At 39.6% G+C, this 22,394-nt stretch overlaps 1 protein-coding gene across 1 annotated transcript in view; it reads left to right on the top strand.

The window, feature by feature from the left end:
• The window catches only part of MID2 (midline 2), a 111,423-nt gene that overhangs the window by 5,396 nt on the left and 83,633 nt on the right, over positions 1–22,394 (top strand). Inside the window, exon 2 of the mRNA XM_056125774.1 lies at positions 10,081–10,176. Within this exon, the coding sequence (XP_055981749.1) occupies positions 10,081–10,176 (96 nt within the window). The remainder of the gene's footprint in view (positions 1–10,080; positions 10,177–22,394) is intronic.

Raw genomic sequence — 22,394 nt, 5'->3', positions numbered from 1 at the left:
GTCTGCCAAAAATATAGCTGATGAAAACCAGGGGAACAGAGGAATTTCCTGAAAGGAATAAACAAGCACATTTTCATTTTCTCATTACATTTCCACAAATTCATTACTACAAATACAAATGTAACTGCAGTTACATTTACATCTCAGATTATTATAAAATATTACCTGGCACTAAAGTAAAGTTTTTCTTATGGGAAAGTAAAACACATAGACATACATGAAGAGAGACTGAGGCATTGCTAAAGATAAGGGAGATAGGAGACTTAGATAATGTTCAAAGGAAAGCCACCATAAGAGTTAACAGGTTGGAAAATATGATATTCTAGAATGTTATCATAGTTGATTACTTGTCTTTCCTACTCAGTCACTCTGTCATCCACCCACCCATTCTCACTCTGCCACCACCTTCTCTCAGTTATTTGTCTACTCACCCACTTGACACCCACTTCTGTCTGGCTTAGACAGATACCCTCTCAAATTATCTACCAATGGGCATCAGACTATTTCTGAACCAGTATGACTATAAACGAAAGAAAGAAAAATATCTTTATGAGAGTCTGGGTTGAAAGGGGACACGTTTGTATACATATGTCTGTGTCACTATATATGCGTCTGTGTGTGTCTGCCTGAATGAGTGGTTGAGAATGACTGTGTATATGTTTTAGTATATCTGTGAATGAGTGTCACTGTGTGTGAGAACAGTGTCTGTGTTAATCATCTGTGGCATAACTGTAGATAAGTTGGGCATGAGGAGGCCATGATTGTAAGGCAAGCTTTCTGTGCCTGCTCCCAGTAGAATCTGTCCTGACACCAGGGATTGCTCTGAGAAACGAGTCAGATCAGGTATTCTTAAGATTTGAAAAAAAATGGAGGCTAGGATGGGTTATTAGAGGTGAGGCTACAAAAAAATTACTTCTCATCCTTGTTCACTTAGGCAATAAATCGCAATAGTTAAATATAATGGTAAAACATTTAAAAGCAAATATGCCTTTTCGAACCTATGGTGATGATAGTGGTGGGTGTGTCTATGGGGTGGAGGACAGTATCAAACACAGAGGTTCTCATCTGAATTAGATTTCAACTCATGACTTTTTTCTGCTGTGTGCCACACCTGGGTGTGCACAGAGCTTACTCTTGGCTCCTCCCTCAGGAATCACTCCGGACTGGGCTGGGAGAGCAGTATCAGGGATCAACTGAAGGTCAGACACATGCAAAGTAAATGCCCAGCCCACAGTACTGTCTCTCTGGTCCCCAACCTACAATCTTAAAATCATTCTTGCTTATTAGACTTGGCTTTCATTACCATAGTATACATGAATCTGAATGTGTTTAGTGTGTACGTGTAAAGAGTGAAATATATTTTTAAATTCCATCTCTGTTTAAACTGGGTACTGAGTCATTTGAGCCCTTTTTGGGGGGGCTTTTTGGGTCACAGCCAGAAATACTCAGTGCTTACTCCTGGTTCTGCACTCATGAATTACTCCTGGCAGTGCTCTGGAGGACCATTTGGGATGCCGGGGATCGAACCTCAGTCAACTGTGTGCAAGGCAAATGCCCTACCAGCTGGATTTTCACTCCAGCCACTACCCCTTTTATTTCTCCAACAGTTGTATTGTTTCCCGGGCTTTGTTCACAGACATTATTAATAGGACTATGTTTTAGAAGATATTCTCTACTCTTTTTTAGGTTTGAGAGCAAGTTTAGCAAGAAAATAGCCCAATTACCTATTTTTCATCTTTCTGCTTCTAATTCTTTTGTCCCAAATCTTTTCCTTATCAACATCTGAAAGGAGCTAAGAGTCTGAGAACAATTTACAAAATGTTGACTCAGAGTTTGTTCTTGGGTGGATAAAAATCCTTTCTGTTATTATTGGGCAAAAGAACATATTACTGAAATATAATACAGGTGAGGAAAGATTAAGGAAACAAGAATTATTGGACCCAGAAAAGCAAAGCTTAAAGGGGAATATGTGATAATGACATTCAAGTTCATAAAAGGTTGACATAATGAGGTAATAATGTTCTTAATCTCCCCTCCAGGATAGGACAGACAATAACTTAAATGGTACCATCAAGGATTTACATCAGGGAATCTTTCATCCATTTAACATTCAATAAAACAGAGAAACAACCAAAACACAAAATTCCAAATAATTAATTAACGTTATTTTTTTAAAAGCATGAAAATATTTTTTAAATGTGGTGAAGCTGGGAGCATAGGAAATAATGCACAGTGCCTGCCGTGTGTTGCTTTGAGCTTAGTAAGGGAGAAAGAGAAAGAATGGAGTACATTGAACATTTTAGTTCAGTGTGGTAAGTATCATGATAGAGGTTGTTTGGGATGCTTTGAAGTACAGAGGAAGTGTCTGGCAAAATTAGTTTATCAGCTCAAGAACAGGGATTCATGAATGAATTTATTGGAGAAGAGTATTAAATTGGAACAAAATGTGAATGACAAAGATTGTGAAGTTATAGGAGTTGATGAGTGACTATGGTGCCTGTAGATGATAAACAGAAGATAATGCACACTGGTTTTTAAATAGGAGTATCTTGAAAATGTGATATGGAAGAAGAAATGGGAAGATTAGGAAGGAGCTAGAAGTTTTGGTAAGATGATTTCACTTTAGATGTGCATTTTGATGTGGATTATTCAACAGTTGCTCTTTCATCAAACACTGAAAACCTGTTAGTTGCCAAGCACCAGGAGAGATGTTGGGGTTATAATAATACAGACTGCACAGTCCTGACTCTGGTGGAGTCTTAGTGTAATGTGGGGAAACAGGAAAATAGGGAAACATATGTCAGATAGCAAGTCTATGACCATGACAACACAGAGGGTTGGGAGAGCGCATAGGAGGGGCACGGAAAGAGTTTGTGGATGGGTTTTTTGAAACCCCACTGGGAAGCAGGGCTGGATAAGAGCAGAAACTGCTCTAGTCAATAGAAAATTATTCACATCTTTGGAGAAAAAGCATGGGAATACTGTGAAAACTAAATGATGTGTGTTCTAGAAGGATTGAACCTTTCTTCTCAATGATGACCAAAAGATAAGGGACAGAAACGTAGATTTGTGTGTCCTCGACTTTAGCGTGGAGGTAGAGCTATGTAGCAGTGAGCTGAATGGGGACCCAAGCTTGAGCTTGAGAGCACTAGTGATCTGGGAGGAGGGAGACTAAAAGAGGCTGTATATGATGACAGGAACTGAGAAATGAATAGTCCAAGTGGGATTCAATAGTGAGGTCTTCAGGAAAAGTAGAGTTGGTTTTGGCTTACTGTGCTGAGTGCTGTCAAAATAAACATGGGATTGCATTTTTAGTACCAGCTTTCTTTTAAATGAATCAAATAAAAATTTACACATTTAGAGCAGAGATCAAACTACTATGCCGCTGAAGAGAGGGGGAAAAAGAGTGTTGATGGTTTGTGTCACATTCCTGGTAAGGAAACTGGGGATGTGTGGGCTTGATGATTAGGTGGGTGCAGAAACTTCAGGAAAGAGGAGGGTAGCAATCTGTTTCACCTGACTCGATACGGTTACACTCCGACATTCTCAGAGTACATCTTGGACATCTAGTTTGTCACCTGCATCTCATCATGGCATGTTGTCTATGTCTATGCAACAGCAAATAAATGTTTGGGAAAGGAATAAACTCAGGCATAAGGGTGTGGGCTTCAGTTTGTGGACCAGATGGTGTGTTCTGTTGTTGAAAGGCCATATGTAATTGATACATAAAGTGACAGACTGAAGCAAAAGCAAAGTGGGTATTTTAAGACAGGCAGTTAAAAAAAGAAGGCAGAAGTGACCCCCAAAGTAGGCTAAGATTTTTGGCTACTGGCCATTGGGAGAGCTGGAAAGATCATTGAGTAGACAGGATGTCAAAAAAGAGCATGTCAAAGACTAGCAGTGAGGTAATTGGATAAGATTCTTTTCAAAGGTGTAGTTGGTTGAGAAGACTAGGTTGGGGGTGTGTTGACCTTTCTTTCTGCCTTTCACTTGTTCCTACTCTTTCCCATTTTGCTGCCATCTCTCAAGGTTTAATTCCCACATCAAAACAGTTGGGGGAATCTTTCCTTTTAGGTAAGGTTCCTGTATACTTTGCAATTTCATTTTTATTTATATTTTTGTGTTGTGCCACACCCAGCGATGCTCAGGGATTACTCCTGGATTTGCTCTCAAGAATTATTGCTGGTGGTACTCCGGGGACCATATGAAATGCTGGAAATCAAACCCGGGTTGGCCCCATGAAAGGAAAATGCCCTACCCACTGTACTGTGACCTTAGCCTCCTTCCACGTACCTTTTAGTGAGCAAAAATAAAAAAAATAAAAATACAGGCTTTCTTGGGCAGTACCAGGGGTTCAATAGAACAAACAGAAATGGCTGCATATCTTTCAGGCTTCAAATATGCTGTGTCACATAGGTGTGTGTATAAGTATGTTTGTCAATGTGTGGATCACATGGCCCTTACAGAGGAATGGAGATTATGGCCCAGCCTTGCCTGAGGAGGAGGTTTCTCTTGCTTTAATGAAGAGTTGATGTTTTGATGTATAACTAGATTTCTTGAAGCGGCCAAGGAGGAAGTTACCTGAAATAAGCTGTGTCTAGAGGAATAAAAACAAGGACAGCAATTATTTGAAAGGGTTAGAGAAGCCATTTCTTTTTATGGGCTGCTGTCTGGAAGAAGAATAGCCTGTTATCTGGCTTTCTCAGAAATGGCAAAACAGTTTCCTCTGGGAAGGGTATAACAGAACCCAAAAGAAGCTGCTTAGATAGGACACAGATGAAGTGGAACTTGGGGAAGAAGGGAATCAGTGTAGACTGCCAATTTAGTTAAGTCAGGTCTTTTCAATGAAATCTCAATTAGGCAAATCAGCCAAATCTTCCTTCACAATGTGCTGTTTAGACACATCTGCTATTTTATGAGAGCTATAATGATGCAGTCATCTAGGGGGTGCAGAGGGTCTCAGTGTTTCATAGCTTAAATGGCTTCACTAATTCTCTCATACGGGAAACACTGAAGAGGTAACTTCCTACAGCAGGAAATGGGAGCTTCATCCTGCTCCCTCTGCCAACCTCCTGTCCTCATTTCCTCCCTACACATATCTCCATTCCAATCGGCCCTGCCACTTTGGCTCTTCCACTGGCATGGTTCAAGTCTTCCGAGAAAGCTGCACTAACTTGACAGAGGGAACCCGGCCCAGCTGGACCGTACAGGAAAAGAGCAGAACCAGCCAATTTTTCCAACCTAAATAGCACTACCGCAACTCATTTTGCACCACAAGTTTTGCATTAGATTTTATACAGGAACACACACACACACATACACACACACGTGTACATATCCAAATATCTTCTTTGTTTACTAAGCCACAGGACAGGCAAGAGAACTGCTTGGTCAAATCGATGAAATCATTCAAACTTAGAGTAGCCTAGAATTTCTAGTTCTAAATTATTTGTCAGTTCGAGATATAAGGTAAGGTGAGGAAATTGACTGCGTAATTGCTTCAATTCTCCGCTTCCCTTTGCATATGCTCATTATTGAGAATCAATTCCAGTTTGAGAGGAGGCTTTAATTCCTTGTAAATGAACAGGAAGTGAGTAAGTAAATGTTCGGTGTTTTCCTCAAATTATGTCTCATAAGAAAAACAGTGGCAAAAAGCCATCAACAGATGGTGTTTTCATTAGGCAAAGATTTATTTTTCAAAGCATTTTCATATTAATGAAGTAAGGTTGAAATTAGAGTCATCTTGTCAGTTTTAGTTCTGTGTTGTTAAAATGTGCTGGCATTTGGAAAATTGCTAGGGGGCCTGAGTGAAATAGCCAGTTGCCATCGTTTTTTTAATGGCAACCCAAGGTCCATAGTCTAACCAGCTCCCAAATTATATGTTCAGCCCTAATTTTTGTTTTCAGTGGCTTTACAGAAGCTGAGAGTCTGAGTTCTGGGCCATAAATGAGGAACACACAGCAGGGATCTCAGTCCTGCTCTGCTCTATGAATTATGTATAAGATATCAATTCCGTGACAAGTGTTGCAACAGGTTGCATGTTCTTGTTAGAAAACATTCTCTCAGTGGAATGTTTGAACAGAAACACTTTGCAGCTTGAAATGCATATTTCTAATATTATATTTGCTCTGTGCTCATAAATCTTCATTGTGTTTCTGTAATATGCCAATACAGTCCTTTGAAACCCCGGGGATTTCCATAGATTTTTGGAATGGGAGCAATCTGCTAGAAGAAATCACAGACTGACCAAGCTTGTGGCTGTTGTTCATTCTCTTAACAGAAGCTGGGCCCTTTCCTCAAACTCCAGCTCTCTCATGGCCACTTCACAGCAAAATATTTGAGGTGTCCAGACTTGCAGCCTACACTGCTTGTCACTTACTGCTGTTCATCTTAACCCCGTTCGAATTTGGCTTCTGCTTTTAGAACTCTTCCTGAAGTAAAAACACCGTTCACAAAGGTTCCCAATGACCTTTAATTACCAAATCCAGCTGTCTTTTATCAGTCTTCATATTTCTTGCACTCTCTGCATATTTGACAGTGACAAATCCTTTCCTGAGACAGGGTTCTCTTGATTACTCTTTTAGATTAGCCCAGACTTGCATTACCAACTAACTGCCCTGAAGATTGTATCCTCCTTCTAACCAGAGTCCCTGCCCCCCGGGCTCTCTGTTTGAACCAGCCCCACATATTATTGGTTGGTTGATCTCCTAAATGTAGCCCTGATTATGTCACCACCTTGCTCAGAAACCTTTAGTAAGCCCACTGCTTAAAAAAATCGGCACAAACACCTCACCTAGGCATCCCAGACTTTCATGACAATGCCCTTTTCTCTATTTCCAGCTTGTCTGCCCAGCCCCCCCCCCCCATCTTTTTTTCTTTTTGGGTCACACCCAGCGATGCACACAGGTTACTCCTGTCTCATGCACTCAGGAATTACTCCTGGTGGCACTCAGGAACCATATGGGATGCTGGGAATCGAACCCGGGTAGGTCGCGTGCAAAGCAAATGCCCTACCTTCTGTGCTGTTGCTCCAGCCCTCTAGCCTCTTTCTCTTACAACCTCATTTCTAGACGAACTCACACTTACTGTCCTGAACATATACTATGCTTTATCCATTTTTACTTTTCTCTTGGAATTCCTTGTGCTTGAAACACCTACCATCTCTATTAAAATCCTAGTTATCCTGCAGAACCCATCAAATTTCATCTGCTCTTTTCTCTTTGAGTTTACTTCATCTTAAGCAGAGTAAATGCTGAATGCCTATTTTTATAGGAAATCTTGAACTGCTATGTTCTTTCCCCCCAGTTGTCTGTTTGCCTTAGAGATCATGTCTAAGTCAATGATTGCTGCCCTTCGTTTTACCCTCTCTCTGTTGTTGCTAAGGAGAAAGCCACTGGTTGAGATAAGGGTGGATATAAAGAATGGCAAGGGAGAGGTTTCCCTCAAGCTAAGAAAAATAGAATCAATGGTGAAAAACCACTTTCATAAGAACAAAGTTAAGGAAACCAAGATGTGTCTGGCAAGAAGGGAAGCAAAATTAAGCTGGTTTCATAATCCAATTTGAAAGTAAGTGAAATGCTATATAGCCTGAAAGACCATATATCCATGGAAATACATTCTCTGAGATAGATCTAGGGGACAAGGATATTAAGAAACCACAGATAGGGTCAATTACATGAGTTCTTTCTCTTTCCAACCTCTCTCACATCCTCATGCCCCTTTCCCTCCCTCTGCCAAAACCAGAAGCTGTTTTGCATGTTTCACATGCTTGTTTGTTTTTAGGTCACTCCTAATGGTGCTCAGGGCTGACTCCTGGCTCAAGGAGTCACTCCTGGTGACACTTGGAGGATCATCATATGCCGTACTGCGGATCAAACCAGGGTTAGCTGAATGCAAAGCAAATGCCTCAACTCCTGTTTTATCCCTGAACTTTGAACAATTACCAATCATAGGAAGTATGTAAACAGCAATGAAGCAATCAACAGGACCGAGGGAAAGAATGTTAGTGGAGAAAGGGTTAGGAAATTGAGGAATTACAGGCTCTGGGGTGTAGAGGTAGTGAAAGAGAGAAATGGGTATTTGGTATTTGAGTAGTCTTAGAGGAGAAGCAGCTAAAAATACACTGTGCTTTGAGTATGATGTTATGTTAGATTTACAAAATGTTTCTAATGTATATCTTAAGGATCTGTATATCAGAAGGTAATTGCAAGCACTGCAAATTCTGTCTTGATAAGGTGTGACTTGAAGTTTTGAATATTGTGAATTGGTACCCACGGAAGGAAGCTTACAAAGCTAGATTTAGATAAAATTCATGTATATTGTTTGTTCGTTGCTTGCCTTTGGGCAACACCCATCAGTGCCCAGGGTTTACTTTTTGACTATGCTTGTGGGCTTGGGGACCATATGGAGTGCTATGAATCAAACCCAGGTCAGCTGCATGCAAAGCCTTACCCTATGTACTATCTCTCTGTCCCCTACAAATGCCACATTTAAAATGTTATCTTTTCTCTCAAGGAACCTATTGATAAATGCATAGTCAACAAAAGAACAACAGGAGGCAGGAGTGATAATATAGGGGGTAAAGGGCATTTCATGCAGATAACCCTGATTCAATCCCTGGTACCAGATGTGATCCCCCAAACAGTTCTAGAGGTCTTCTCCTGAACACATATCCAAGAGTAGCCCCCGAGCACCATCAGGTATGTCCCAGCCACCACCCCACCTCCTCCAAAAAGAAAGTGAAACAAAAATAAAGGAACTGCAGAAACCATGGACTGCGGGGATAAAGCTGTGACTGAGGCTCGAGACCTGGGTTTTGGGTTTCTGTCCTACCTTAGCTATATACTAATTATCTGACTTTGCACAACACTAGCCCACTCTCATCTACTTCATGTGTCATTCTGATGATTACATGGTATATGTCAAATTGGCTGGAGCAATATCACAACGGGTAGGGCGTTTGCCTTGCACACGGCTGACCTGGTCCGCCTAGGTTCGATTCCTCCACCCCTCTCGGAGAGCCCGGTAAGCTACTGAGAGTATTTTGTCCGCACGGCAAAGCCTGGCAAGCTACCTGTGACGTATTCGATATGCCAAACACAGTAACAGCAAGTCTCACAAAGGAGATGTTACTGGGCCCGCTCAAGCAAATAGATGAACAATGGGAGGACAGTGCTACAATGCTATATTAAATTACTTTGCATAGTGTCTGGCAACCAGTGATTCTTTAAGAGAGAATAATACTCTCCCTTTTGTCAAAGGACTCTTATGAGGGCAAAATGAGGTACTGACTATAACATGCCACTTCATTTTGGTGCGGGATTGGTGAGCCACACCCATTGGACTTACTCCTGGCTCTGTGTTCAGGGGTGGTTCTTGGGAGACATTAGGAGGTGTCTAATGCAAGCAAGGCAAGCTCAAGGCAAATGCCTTAACCCTTGCTATCTCTCCAGCCTTGCCACTTATATTTAGTGTTCAGTATCGGTTTTGAGGCAGCAGTTCCAGAGGCAGTGCATACCCTCAGCACTGAGAATGGCCGCACGAATTTGCTTTTCTAAAAGCTGTTTTATACAGGTCATGCATTTATCATATCTGCTTTACTATATGTTAGTGGTTTAGGTTTTGTTTGTCATTTGATATGACCCAGTAAGCTATTTGGGGGCGGGGGGACTAGGTATACTTTGGTATCTTCCACATAAAGTAATGGTAGTTTCTTTTTCACTTTATCCCCTTTTTGGCTTATAATTTCCTTTTGGATAGTGGGAAACCTTGACTTAAACAAATTTAAAAAACTATAAGAAACACAAAAATGCTCTAATGTCATCAAATTACTATAACTCAAACATCATCAACTGCACCTTTTCTGCAAAAATGTCAGTGTGGAGTAAATATGAAATGTTATTTATTAGAACCTATATCATTGTTTATCCCATTGTAAGTGTTCAGTGAAACTAAAACACATTTTAACCGAATGATGATTTCCACATGACATTTGCTTCCAGGCTAACTAAATATTTCTTCTTTTCCTTTTTTTTTTTTTTTTTGGTTTTCCTCTGGCTCCACAACTCTCTATGATGACAGCAAACTCTGGAGATGAACCTTACCAACCTGGTTAAGCGCAACAGTGAATTAGAAAATCAAATGGCCAAACTAATTCAAATCTGCCAGCAAGTTGAGGTATGTAATAAATATGTGGGATTCTTTCAGAAGATGTGCATTAGATGAGCTTGGGCTAGGGGTATTTGAGTTTTCCCAGACTGTAAGCTCAGTCGTTTAGAGTGAAAAATGGTAGTTCTAAGAAGTCACATTTATTTAGGATGTGTGTATTCCAAGAAAACTGGAAGATAGCTGTTGTTTAAACAACAAACAGATGGGCAGTCGTGAGGGGTCTGGAGGTGGGAGGTGGTAGCCGTACTGGAGCAATCCCTTCTCCTTTACGAAGAACAAATAATATAATAATCAGATATAAAATATTTTTCTTCTTTCACCAAGCTGGATATTTTAACTCACTTAAATTGCTGGGGTGTCATGGGAAAGCTATAAATTGTGGATCCTTGGGTAGGGTGAAGTTCATTCCATTTCATAGTGTTTCTGTAGCCTTGTCAGAACTGATTCTCTGCTTCCTAGCCTCTCCTTCCTTTGTCTCCTGGTACCTTATCTGGTCACCAACTATCGTCTTTCCAATTAATTATTCTGTCATCAGTAATTGGTATCTCTGTTAAAGCTGTCAATGATAAAGTGTTATATACTATCAGGTTTTCAGCAGTTGTTCTCACTATCATCTCAGAGCAAAGCTTATGAAAAAATTGATATCTTAAGTAGACATAAGGTTTTTTTTTTTAAAAGAAAGATATTTCTCAAGATCATGAAACTTTGGCCATAGCACTTGAATCTATGTTGATTTTTGTTGAAGCAACCATGTTATGATTTAAAGGGATCAATTAAAATGTTATGGGAATCCTCATGAGACTGTTGAATAAAAATGTTTGTAATTATATATATATATATGTATACTCACTTAGGTCTATTTTAAACAGCAGAATAATTTTGTTAAGATTCAATCTCTTAATCCCACCTGAAGAGTTCTGATTCAGACAGTGTGGAGAATCTTCTTATAAGGCCAAGAATTCTCTTACATAAGTAACCACTCTCATTACCCCTCCTCACCCTACCTTTCCTTGGATATCTACAAGCACTGGATTTGTTAAAGTTTCTTTTTTCATAGAGCATTCTATTAATGGTTTAATTCCTGCTACTATTACATTTGTGGGAGAGAGTGGTGCTATTTGTAATGCATGGGATATCAGTGGTGCTCTGTTGTGAGATTATGATATTTCTATTGAATAGGGATGTTTGGAAAAAAGAATATGGAGTATAAAGAATGTGGAAGTGAGTTAGAAATGTCAGTTCTAGAAACTGGAATGTGAGTTGGAAAAGTGGGTCCTAGACTTGACTTTGCCATTAACTAACTGGTGTTGTGAACTTGATTAAGTTACTCAGCCTCACAGCTTCAGTGTCCTTATTTATAAAATGAGTGTTTGAATGGACTACATGGCTTTCAGTGCTTTTCCTGATATCATAGTTCACAATTCTCTGAATGGTTACTTTCTCTATTTCTTTCTCTGGACCATCTCATCTTTCCCAACAGGGGAGAAACAAAACAGAAGACAGTTTAGAGTGGTTTTCAGCTAATCAGAAGCCCTCTGTGTCTCATCTATTAAAGCTTCTGATTATGTTACTGGATTAGGAGTAAGAAACTTACATGAAAAAACAAAGGAGTATTATAAGGAGACAAGATAAGGGATTGTTTGGTTTAGAATTTGCATGATTGAGGTTGGTGCAATAGCTAAAAGTGAATAAAAATAAGGATTAGAAATCATAATCATCTTCATTATCATGAAAAAGACTATGAGATATAAAGCAAAATAGTACTATTACAGACAAAATAGTAAAGTAAGCAATTTATTTTCATTGTGTATTCACTTTGGGACCTCATAAAATCTTATCCTCCCACCCCAGGGAGCTTCATCACTTTGGCCAGTCCAACCCAAACATAGCTCTGTTCCAGCTTTTTCCCGACCATTGCACCAATCAAACCATTATAAATTCCATCTCAAAGAGATACTCTCATAAAACAGTGTGTCATTGTGTGAATAAAGATGGACTCATTTTGGCCCTTTAGATAAAACACAATATTAGTATTGCCTGTCCGAAATTAGTGTTACTCCTTGAGCCTTGAGGAGATGACACAGTACTGCCAAATATGAACAAAGTAGGAAGAAAGAACAGCTCCATGATGAACCAACAAATGACTCGTTTAGGTGTCTCACTTAAGGATGCTTATTAAATTGTGTTGCATAGATCACTGTCTGCTCTGGTTACGTTAAAGGTCACCTATTACTGACCTTTATGCATGATATTGTATAGGGTATAAAGAAATCTGTGTAGAGCACAGTATCTTCTTTCAGTGAGTTATATTTAACACAAATCCACCCTGATGTAGAGACATGCATGCAGGAAACGTAAACAATTAATTTGCTTTTGGGAATTGGGAAAGAATTGGGAGACACTGCTGCATATCAAGGGTTACACATGGGAGTTTAGTTTAGTTTTGGGAGTTCACTCCATACTTTATTCAGTGTAGAGCCTGTTGTTGATTTGGGCTAAATGGGATGATTTATGGAAGACCATGACAATTCTCTATGACATTGACTCTTAGGAAAGATTAGAGATGTGCCCTTAACTTCCCCATAATAACAGGGTGAATCCAGGGTACTCATTATATTCATTCAACACAGAGCCTGTATGTCCAAAAGGTTTCAGGACAAGCCCCAGGGTTAGAGATGCAGTTTAGGAAGGAACTTGAGACTCATAAATGCATATATAATATATATATGTATATATTGTAAAATGAAATACACTATCGAATACTATCAGTCTTGGCAGCCAGATACTGAAGGGTGAGTTGGGCCTTTTTTGTTTTTTTGTTTTTTTTAAGAAACAGGTTTTTCTTTAGGGAATGACTATATTCACAATGTAAATCAGGCATTTCACATTGGGCGGGGTGGAGGATAACTAGCAAAGGCTCTTATGAGAAGACTGGAATAGGTTATTTTTCCTGCCAAACCTGTTCTACTTCCTTATTGTCTGCAAATGTTTTTGTCACAGATTGGCTTTTCATAAAGGGACCATAAATACTGTCTCCCTCTCCTTTTTTTTAATTCCCCTTGTTCTCTATTCTCCTCTGAAAGTAAACAAAGCTGCACTCTTCCTATTATTACAGAGACAGAGATTAGGATCACTACCAATTTGTTAACTGAATACTATGGCAATGCATCCTCTTAGAGTTGCAACCCAGCTTTAAAAATTGAGGTAGGCAGTTGGGCAGTAATTTCTTGGAGCTGGAGAGAATGGTCTGGAGATGTCTTTAGTCTGGATAAGGAAGGACACACTGTGACCTTTCTACTCTTGGTACTTGAGCTCTATATATAGTTCTTTGTCCTCTCTCATCAGGCATCCTCTGTTTACATTTCCAAAGGAAATTTCTGTTTAATGCATAGCCAAGGGAAAATGTATACCATCAGATGGATATTTCCTCTTGGTGCCCAAGACAGCATGGTTTTGTGAATAATAAGCATTACTGAAAAAATACCAAGAGGGCAGGAAAGAGTCAGGTACCTAGTATTCAGTGGATCAATTCCATTTTTTTTTGTTTTGCTTTTTGGGTCACACATGGTGATTCACAGGGGTTACTCCTGGCTCATGCACTCAGGAATTACTCCTGGCAGTGCTCAGGGGACCATATGGGATGCTAGGAATTGAACCCAGGTTGGCCACATGCAAGGCAAACATCCTACCCACTGTGCGCTCGCTCCAGCCCAATTCCATTTCTTGAAGAAACACTATGCAGCCATTTTCATGGGCAGTCTAGGGGTATAAACGTAAATGTAGAGGATTCATGGCCTCCAGGGGCTTCTAGTCTAGATGGAGAAAAAACAATATCCAATCAGAAGGAGCAGTATTTAAAATGCAGCATACACTCTAGATAGTAATTTAGAATGCAGCATTCACTGTAGACAGCAAAAATAAGTGTAGTACTGCCCTTCCGTTTTTACTTACTTGGTCTTGTATTCCGTTTCTGGGCACTGGGCATATTCAAACACTTTCACAAACATTTTGTACATTGCCTCTTTTCTCCTCCAGAACATCTGTAACACAATGGGGGCATCAGGGTTCAATTGCTGCGATACTCAGCCAATGAGGAGTCAGTGCTAGAACCTGAGGATGCCTTGCCTGGGGTGGGTTAGGGTGGCAGTCAGTGCTAGTGTTTGAACTTGAGTCCTGACACTTACTTGCATCTGTCCTCCATAGCTGAGCTTTCTCCAGCCCCTCATCTCAAACCTTTTAAAAACACATTATTTTTTATTGAATCACTGTGAGATATACAGTTACAAAGTTGCTCATGATGGAGTTTCAGTCATACAATGTTTGAACACCCATCCCTTCACCAGTGCACATTTCACACCAACACTGTCCCCAGCTTCTCTCCCACTCCCCTCCCTCTGCCTATCCCAACTCCTGCCTCTATTGCAGACACTTTTCTTCTCTCTCTCTTTCTCCCTCTCTCTCTCTCTCTCTCTCTCTCTCTCTCCTGTTTTCCTCTTAGGCACTGTGGTTTAGAATACTGTTACTGAAATTGTATCATGGATATCACTTTACCTCCTTTCAGCACTCAGTTCTTGTCCAGAGCGATCCTTTACAACTATCATTGTCATAGTGGTCCCTTTTCTGTCCTAACTACATTCCCCCTCCCTCTTGGTGGCAAGCTTCCTACCATGGACGAGTCCTCCTTGGCCTTCTTTCTTTGAATATTATTCACATGCCATTTTTATATCCGACAAATGAATGCAATCATTCTATATTTTTGCCTCTTCCTCTGATTAATTTCACTCAGCAGTAGAGCATTGCTCTATAGTATTAAGAAAGAAGAAAAGGAGATGTATTGTGACAGAAGGGGATATTTCCTTAGTTTGAAGAATTTCAGTTTCTGTCTTGCTACCAGATTTAGCTTCAACAACTTAGAGAAGTCCTTTTTGTAGAGTTCAAACTGAGGTGACTTGATAGTCTCCCTTTTTTGTCCCTATTACTCACTGCAAGGATATTTGGTTTGGGAAAAGAAAGAATCAATGTTGGATTGCATCTCTGAGTGTGAAAATGGGTGTTTCAGAGATAGTACAGTTGGGAATGCACTTGTCTTGGAGGCAAACCACCCAACTTCAGACCTCTGGCACTGCATATGATACCCTGAGCACGATAGAAAGTGAGCCTTCAGCACAGACCTAGGAGTATGCCCCAAGCACTGTTCGTGGGGCACAAAACATACAATTAATTTATTTTTTTTTGTTTTGGGGCCACACCCAGTGGTTCTCTGGGACTACTCCCGGTGCAGATCTATGTATTGGGGGTGGATGGGTAGCCTGGCTCATTTCTCTTGTAGTACTTGGGAGCCCTGTGTTGCTGGGGATAGGACCTGGGCCTCCTACATGGCAAGCAAGCCCTTAAACCCTTTGAGCTCTCTTTACATTCAGAAAGTTAACTTTACAGAATTGTGATGAATGATTTCAGGAAATCAGTCTTTAGGCTTCCATATGTCCACCTTACACCCTCACCTCATTTTTATTAGCAAAATTTTAGTGATTTTTTTCAAGAATACTTGATTTTTATTCTCATTCTACTCTCATTCCTTCCTAAGTTCCTAGACAGACTTGGGTGTTTCTTCCTCTACACCTGCTTTCCATCATGCTTACCTCTTTTACAATCATTATCACTTCACATTATACTTGACATGCTACCTTTTAGATTCTCAACCACTCAATCTGCAAGTCCCTTGAAGCCAGGGCCATTTCCTATTTATCTCTCTATACTTACTGTATAGCCAGTGCATGACATGAAATGTCCCCAACAATTTGATCATTTGCAGTCCATTAATACCTCAACTCTCTCTCTCTCTCTCTCTCTCTCTCTCAGCTGAGGAATTAATTTATCTTTCCTCCACCATTTAGCTATAATGAACTTTCTTCATTAAATATCCCTGATTAAGATTTCCCCCCTCTAATCACTCTTTCATTTTCTCATGTCCACAGTTTGTAGAAGACTCCTTCAAAAAAAAATTCCAAAACGAACAAACAAAAAACTCCTTCAAAAATGTGCTCTAATGACTCATTATTATTTCATATAGCTGGACTATCCTAAAACATTTAAAATTTCCTGAAATAATTCATCACAATTCTGTAAATTTAAATGTTTTAGGATAGTCCAGCTATATGAAATAATAATGAGTCATTAGAGCACATTTTTGAAGGAGTTTTTTGTTTGTTCATTTTGGAATTTTTTTGAAGGAGTCTTCTACAAACTGTGGACATGAGAAAATGAAAAAGTGATTAGAGGGGGGAAATCTTAATCAGGGATATTTAATGAAGAAAGTTCATTATAGCTAAATGGTGGAGGAAAGATAAATTAATTCCTCAGCTGAGAGAGAGAGAGAGAGAGAGAGTTGAGGTATTAATGGACTGCAAATGATCAAATTGTTGGGGACATTTCATGTCATGCACTGGCTATACAGTAAGTATAGAGAGATAAATAGGAAATGGCCCTGGCTTCAAGGGACTTGCAGATTGAGTGGTTGAGAATCTAAAAGGTAGCATGTCAAGTATAATGTGAAGTGATAATGATTGTAAAAGAGGTAAGCATGATGGAAAGCAGGTGTAGAGGAAGAAACACCCAAGTCTGTCTAGGAACTTAGGAAGGAATGAGAGTAGAATGAGAATAAAAATCAAGTATTCTTGAAAAATCACTAAAGTTTTGCTAATATAAATGAGGTGAGGGTATAAGGTGGACATAGGGAAGCCCAAAGACTGGTGAAAGCATAATGATGTTCTAGAAATACCAAAAATTTGGTTCAGTAAGAATGTAAGATATGAGAATCTTTGTAATAGGTAAATGGAAAAGTAGCTAAGTTCTTGATAATGTAGCCTAAGGCTGTGTCTCTGTTACACATGGGTGTTTGGACTTTATTCATGGGATTCTGGGGAGCAGTGAATGCACTTAAAGTCAGTGAACAACTGGGTGAAGATCTGCATTATAGAAGATTGCTCTGGCTATAGGATGTAGTATGGAACAAGGGATACAAATTAAAAGTAAGGCAAAGATCTTAGAGGATCTTTGCTAATATTTTTATTTTGTTTAAGATCTTTGCATCTGTGTTCATCAGGAATATCAGCCTGTAATTTTATCTTTTTGTGGTGTCTGTCTGCTTTTGGTATCAGGGTTATATGTACTGCATAGAAACTTTGGGGGTGTTTCTGTTTCTCCGGTTTCTTGGAAAAGCTTGTAAAGGACTGGCATTAGATCCTCTTTAAAGGTTTGGAAGAATTCACTAGTGAATCCATCTGGACCTGGGCTTTTATTTTGCGGAAGAGTTTTGATTATCTTTCAATTTCCTTGATGTGATAGGTCTATTCAGGTATTCCAAGTCTTCTTGGTTCAGCCTTGGGAGATTACAGGAATCCATGAATTTATCCATTTCTTCTAGGTTCCCTTGTTTCATGGCATACAGACTGTCAAAGTAATCTTTGATGATGCTTTGAATTTCCTTGGTTTCTGTTGTGATGTTCCCCTTTCCACTTCTGATTTGGTTTATTAAGATTCTCGCTCTCTCTCTCTCTCTCTCTCTCTGTTTCTTTGTGAGTCTTGCTAGAGGTTTATCAATCTTGTTTTTTTTTCAAAGAAACAGCTCTTGGTTTCATTGATCTTTTGGATTTTTTTGGGGGGGGGTTCCATGTCGTTAATTTATGTTCTAAGTTTTATTATTTCTTTCCTTCTGCCTGGTTTGGGCTCCTTTTGTTGGTCCTTTTCTAAGATCTTATGCTGTGAAGTCAAGTTATTTATGTGGACCCTTTCTTTCTTCCTGATAAATAGTTGCAGTGCTATAAATTTTCCTCTTAACACCACTTTAGCTGTGTCCCACAAGTTCTGGTAGAGCATGTCCTCATTCTCATTTTTTTCCAGGAATCTTTGCATTTCTTCTCTGATTTTCTCTTGAACCCACTGGCTGTTCAGTGATGAGCTGTTTTATTTCCAGGTGTTTAATTAGATTCTCAGTTTCTGTGTATGACTAACTTCCATTTTCAGTGCATCATGTTCTGAAAATTTAGTTGATACAATTTCTACCTTCTTGATTTTACTGAGGTATGTTTTCTGGCCCAAAATGTGATATATCTTGGAAAATGTTGCATGTGCATTGGAGAAGAATGTGTATTTGGCTTTTTGCATTCATTTGTGGTATATAAAAATACATAGTAGAAGACTAATATCCAAGTCAAAACAGGGATCTAGTAGGGAAAACAGGATCTAGTAGGACTGGTCAATGGTTGCAATCTATCACAAGTGTGTGTGTGGGAAGGGAGGGCGGGGGGTAGGTAAAATAGAAAAGGGACCAGTATGACATTAATAACTGGAAATGATCACACTGGACAATAACTGAGTGTTAAAAGTAGGTAAAGGTATATACAATATACATGATAACTTTTTAGTACTGGTAATGCAAACCACAATGCCCAAAAGGAGAGAGAGACCAGACCACAAGCGAGACCGAGAGTGGCCGGCACCTGGAGGCAGGCTGGGGGGGGGGTGATGGGAATGGAATTGGGGGCACTGTTGGTAATGGGAAATGTACAGTGGTAGAGGGATGGGTGTTGGAGCATTGTATGACTGAAACCTTATCATGAACAGCTTTGTAAGGGTCTGTCTCACAGTGATTCAGTAAAAAATCTTTTGAAAACAAATAAGACAAAGAAATCATATCGCTTTTACTGATCCAGGGTCATGGCTTTAATTGATACAGAGGTAATGGCAGTAGGGTTAGGGAGGGAGGGATAAATTAGAAACTATTTCTAGGAGGTGGGATCAGTTATTAATGTTATAAATCAGAAATTACTTGTAGGAGATAGAATCAGATAGATCAGTCAGATGCAATGAGCAAAGGGGTGAGAGACATGTAGCATGATTGTCAGGGTTCTGTCTTGTGTGCTTGAATACAGTGTTCACCTTTCGCTACTCTAAGGAAGTATCTATCTCTCCTAGGGAAGTAGAAGATAGATAGGATTCTTTTCAGGCATGAAAAGTCTGTAGTGCCATAGGTTAGGCAATACCAAGTAGATAGCTGTTTAGCTGAATCTGGAGGTCAAAAGAGAGGTCTGGGAAAAGGATATACTTGGAAGTCATCAGCATCTAAGTAGCACTTACAGAAATAACAGGTAAGTGTCGAATGAGCAGGCGGCCCAGGACAGATTTCCAGTTCAACTGTTTGATACTGGAGTACACCAACAAGCTGACCTTCCAAAAATAGACTGCAGAACTTATGAAATTTCTGAGAGATGTTGTGCATTAAAATTTAAGTATCGGGAGTAAATTATTCATTTGTGGAAAGAATCAGTTTTAGGTACTATCTTCGTAAAGACTATAATAACAGTAACACTTAAGGAAGATTTCATGTTCCAAGTAAGCACTTTATACGTGTTAACTCATTTAATGCTTATAACAGCTCTAAGAGGTAGACACTGTTATTATTCCTGCTTTACAGATAAAGACATTGAGATACAGAGAGATCAAAGTGACTTGTCAAGGTCATGCAGCTTATTGAAAACAGAGTAGGTATTTGCTTTTTCATTTTCTTTATTTTATTATTGTGTTTTGGGCAACACTTGACGGTGCTCAGGGGCTCCTCCAGCTCAGGAATTGGAAAGTATTCTCTGATAGTCCTTGGGTTGATCATGCTGTGTTAGGCATCAAACCCAGGCCTTCTGTATGCAAAGCATGAGCTCCAGCCCACTGAGCTAGCTCTCTGAACTCTGGAGTAGGTATTTGGGAAAGCACGTTAGCTCCAGGAGCCAGAGACATAGTACAGTGAATAAGGTACTCATCTTGCAGGTAGCTGACCCATATTGGATCCCTGACACCTCATATGGTCCCCTGAGCCCAACAGGAGTGATCGCTAAGTGTAGAGTGCAGAGGCAGAGGTAAGCCCTATGCACAGCCAGTTGTGGTTCACACAAAAAATGTTGTATATAGATTATATAATGTAATATAAAATATAAATATATAATATACCATTACCTATACCATTTATATACATATAATTTATATACATATAATTTATATACATACCATATATACACCATTTTTATTGAGGTACTGGGATTTACAATACAGTTAATCATACTTTTCATGCATACATCTTTTCAATACCACATCTACCACCAAAAAACCCACTTTTCACCACCAGAGTCCCAAGAACACCTCCCAAGTTATGTCCACAATGTAAGTTCAGTTATATAGACAAAATCTTCAGTTCTGATTATTTTGACCATTTGCTGTTCTGTTATTATCTTTTTAAAAAATCTCATATGGGAGAGATTGCTCTCTTCTTTTAATTGTTGAAATGGTGACACCTACACACATGTAGATGAATAGAGCTTATCTTCTGGGATTCCACAAAATTATGAATCAGTGATATGTTGAGAAAGTAAAATTTTTTCAAAACTGTATATTTAATTTTAAAGGTATATATATTTAAAATTATACATTAAAAATAATTAGGAATAAATCTGTGCTAATGTCACTGTCACTGTCCTCCCGTTGTTCTTCGATTTGCTCGAGCAGGCCCAGTAACGTCTCCATTGTGAGACTTGTTACTGTGTTTGGCATATCAAATATGTCACAGGGAGCTTGCCAGGCTTTCCCGTGTGGGTGAGATACTCTTGGTAGCTTGCAGGGCTCTCTGAGAGGGGCGAAGGAATTGAACCCGGGTCAGTTGGGTTGGCCGTGTGCAAGGCAAACGCCCTACCGCTGTGCTATCACTTCAGTCCATAAATTTTAAAATTTATATGAAATAGGTAAAAGTAAAATTTAGTAAGAATGAAGACAAGAAAAATTTTAGGCAAAAATATGAATAGGCCTATAAAAATAAAGGTGTTTTATACTAAGAAATAAAGGGCTGGAGGATAGCACAGCGGGTAGGGCGTTCGCCTTACAAGCGGCCAACATGGCCGACCCGAGTTCGATTCCTCCGCCCCTCTCGGAGAGCCCGGCAAGCTACCGAGAGTATTCGATATGCCAGACACAGTAACAACAAAGTCTCCAATGGAGACGTTACTGGGCCCGCTCGAGCACATCGACGATCAACGGGAGGGCCTTTACCTTTACCTTTTTATACTAAGAAAGGGAAGATTGGCATTATATAAGAAAATACTGTATTATAGATATTGCTTAAGTGCCTGCATTAATAAGTAAAAGATTATAATAACAACTCAGGTAATAAAATACCTGATCAAACAAAGAGCATTCACTATAAATGAAATGTTTATTTGTTATTGAAACTGTAGAAAATTCCTTAGCATGCTAGAGTAAACGTGCTTTTCTTAATCTAGTCGAGGGCAGCCAGAAGTGCCAAGAGTGAATGCATACTCAATGCCAAGTACTGGGACGTTTGTCTTGTTTGTTAAAGAAGTTTCTTGCAAAACTGGTTTCAAGGCTATGAATTTCCTAAGCTGTTGTCTATGAAGCTCTGTATTGTTACTCCAAATAAGGGACCCAAAGGGTCCCAACGAAAACAGACTCAAATAGAAAAACTCCAAAATACATTCTGCTCAGAATGACAAAAACCAAGGACAGAATACTCAAAGCAACAAGATAAAAAAGAAATTTATATACAAAGGAAAACTCATAAGATTCACAGCCAACCTATCCAACCTATGAGACTGATACAGAAGAGAATGGAAACAGTGCAAAAACTCTATGAAATGAACATCTCACCACGAACACTGTATTCAGCTAGATTATCATGCAATTGCTTTTTTTGTTGGATATGTTGTTGATTTTTTAATCAGACCTGGTGGTGCTCATATGACCATGTGGTGCTAGGGTTCCAGCCCAGGCTTCGTGCATATATTTAGTTCTTTGAGTGATTTTTGGCCTCTGTGTTTGCTTTTGCAAGGTTAAGGCATACACTTTTTGGATACCCCCTTTTTTCCATCATCAGTGGCTCCTTCACCCATTGTGAGGATGATTTTGTGATTAAGGGGTATTGGATAGGGGTATGAATTCTGGAGGAGAACAAAAGAGAAATGGGAGGAGTGGAAGAGCGGAAGAAAACAACAGAGAATTGACCAACAAAACAGAACATTATGGCTGAGAGGTGGTACAGTGAGTAAGGCTCTTGCTTGCCTTACACACAGCTGACGTAGGTAAGGCAATTCCCAGCACCACATATGGTCCCCATAGCACTGCTAGGAGTGATCTGAGCACAGAACCAGCATAGTGTCCTGATATGGTTGGAC

The sequence above is a fragment of the Sorex fumeus genome, unplaced genomic scaffold (assembly GCF_029834395.1).
Source record: "Sorex fumeus unplaced genomic scaffold, SorFum_2.1 ptg000058l, whole genome shotgun sequence".
NCBI lineage: Eukaryota > Metazoa > Chordata > Mammalia > Eulipotyphla > Soricidae > Sorex > Sorex fumeus.
The sequence above is the reverse complement of the archived record's forward strand: the minus strand, read 5'-3'. Positions and strand labels throughout refer to the sequence as shown.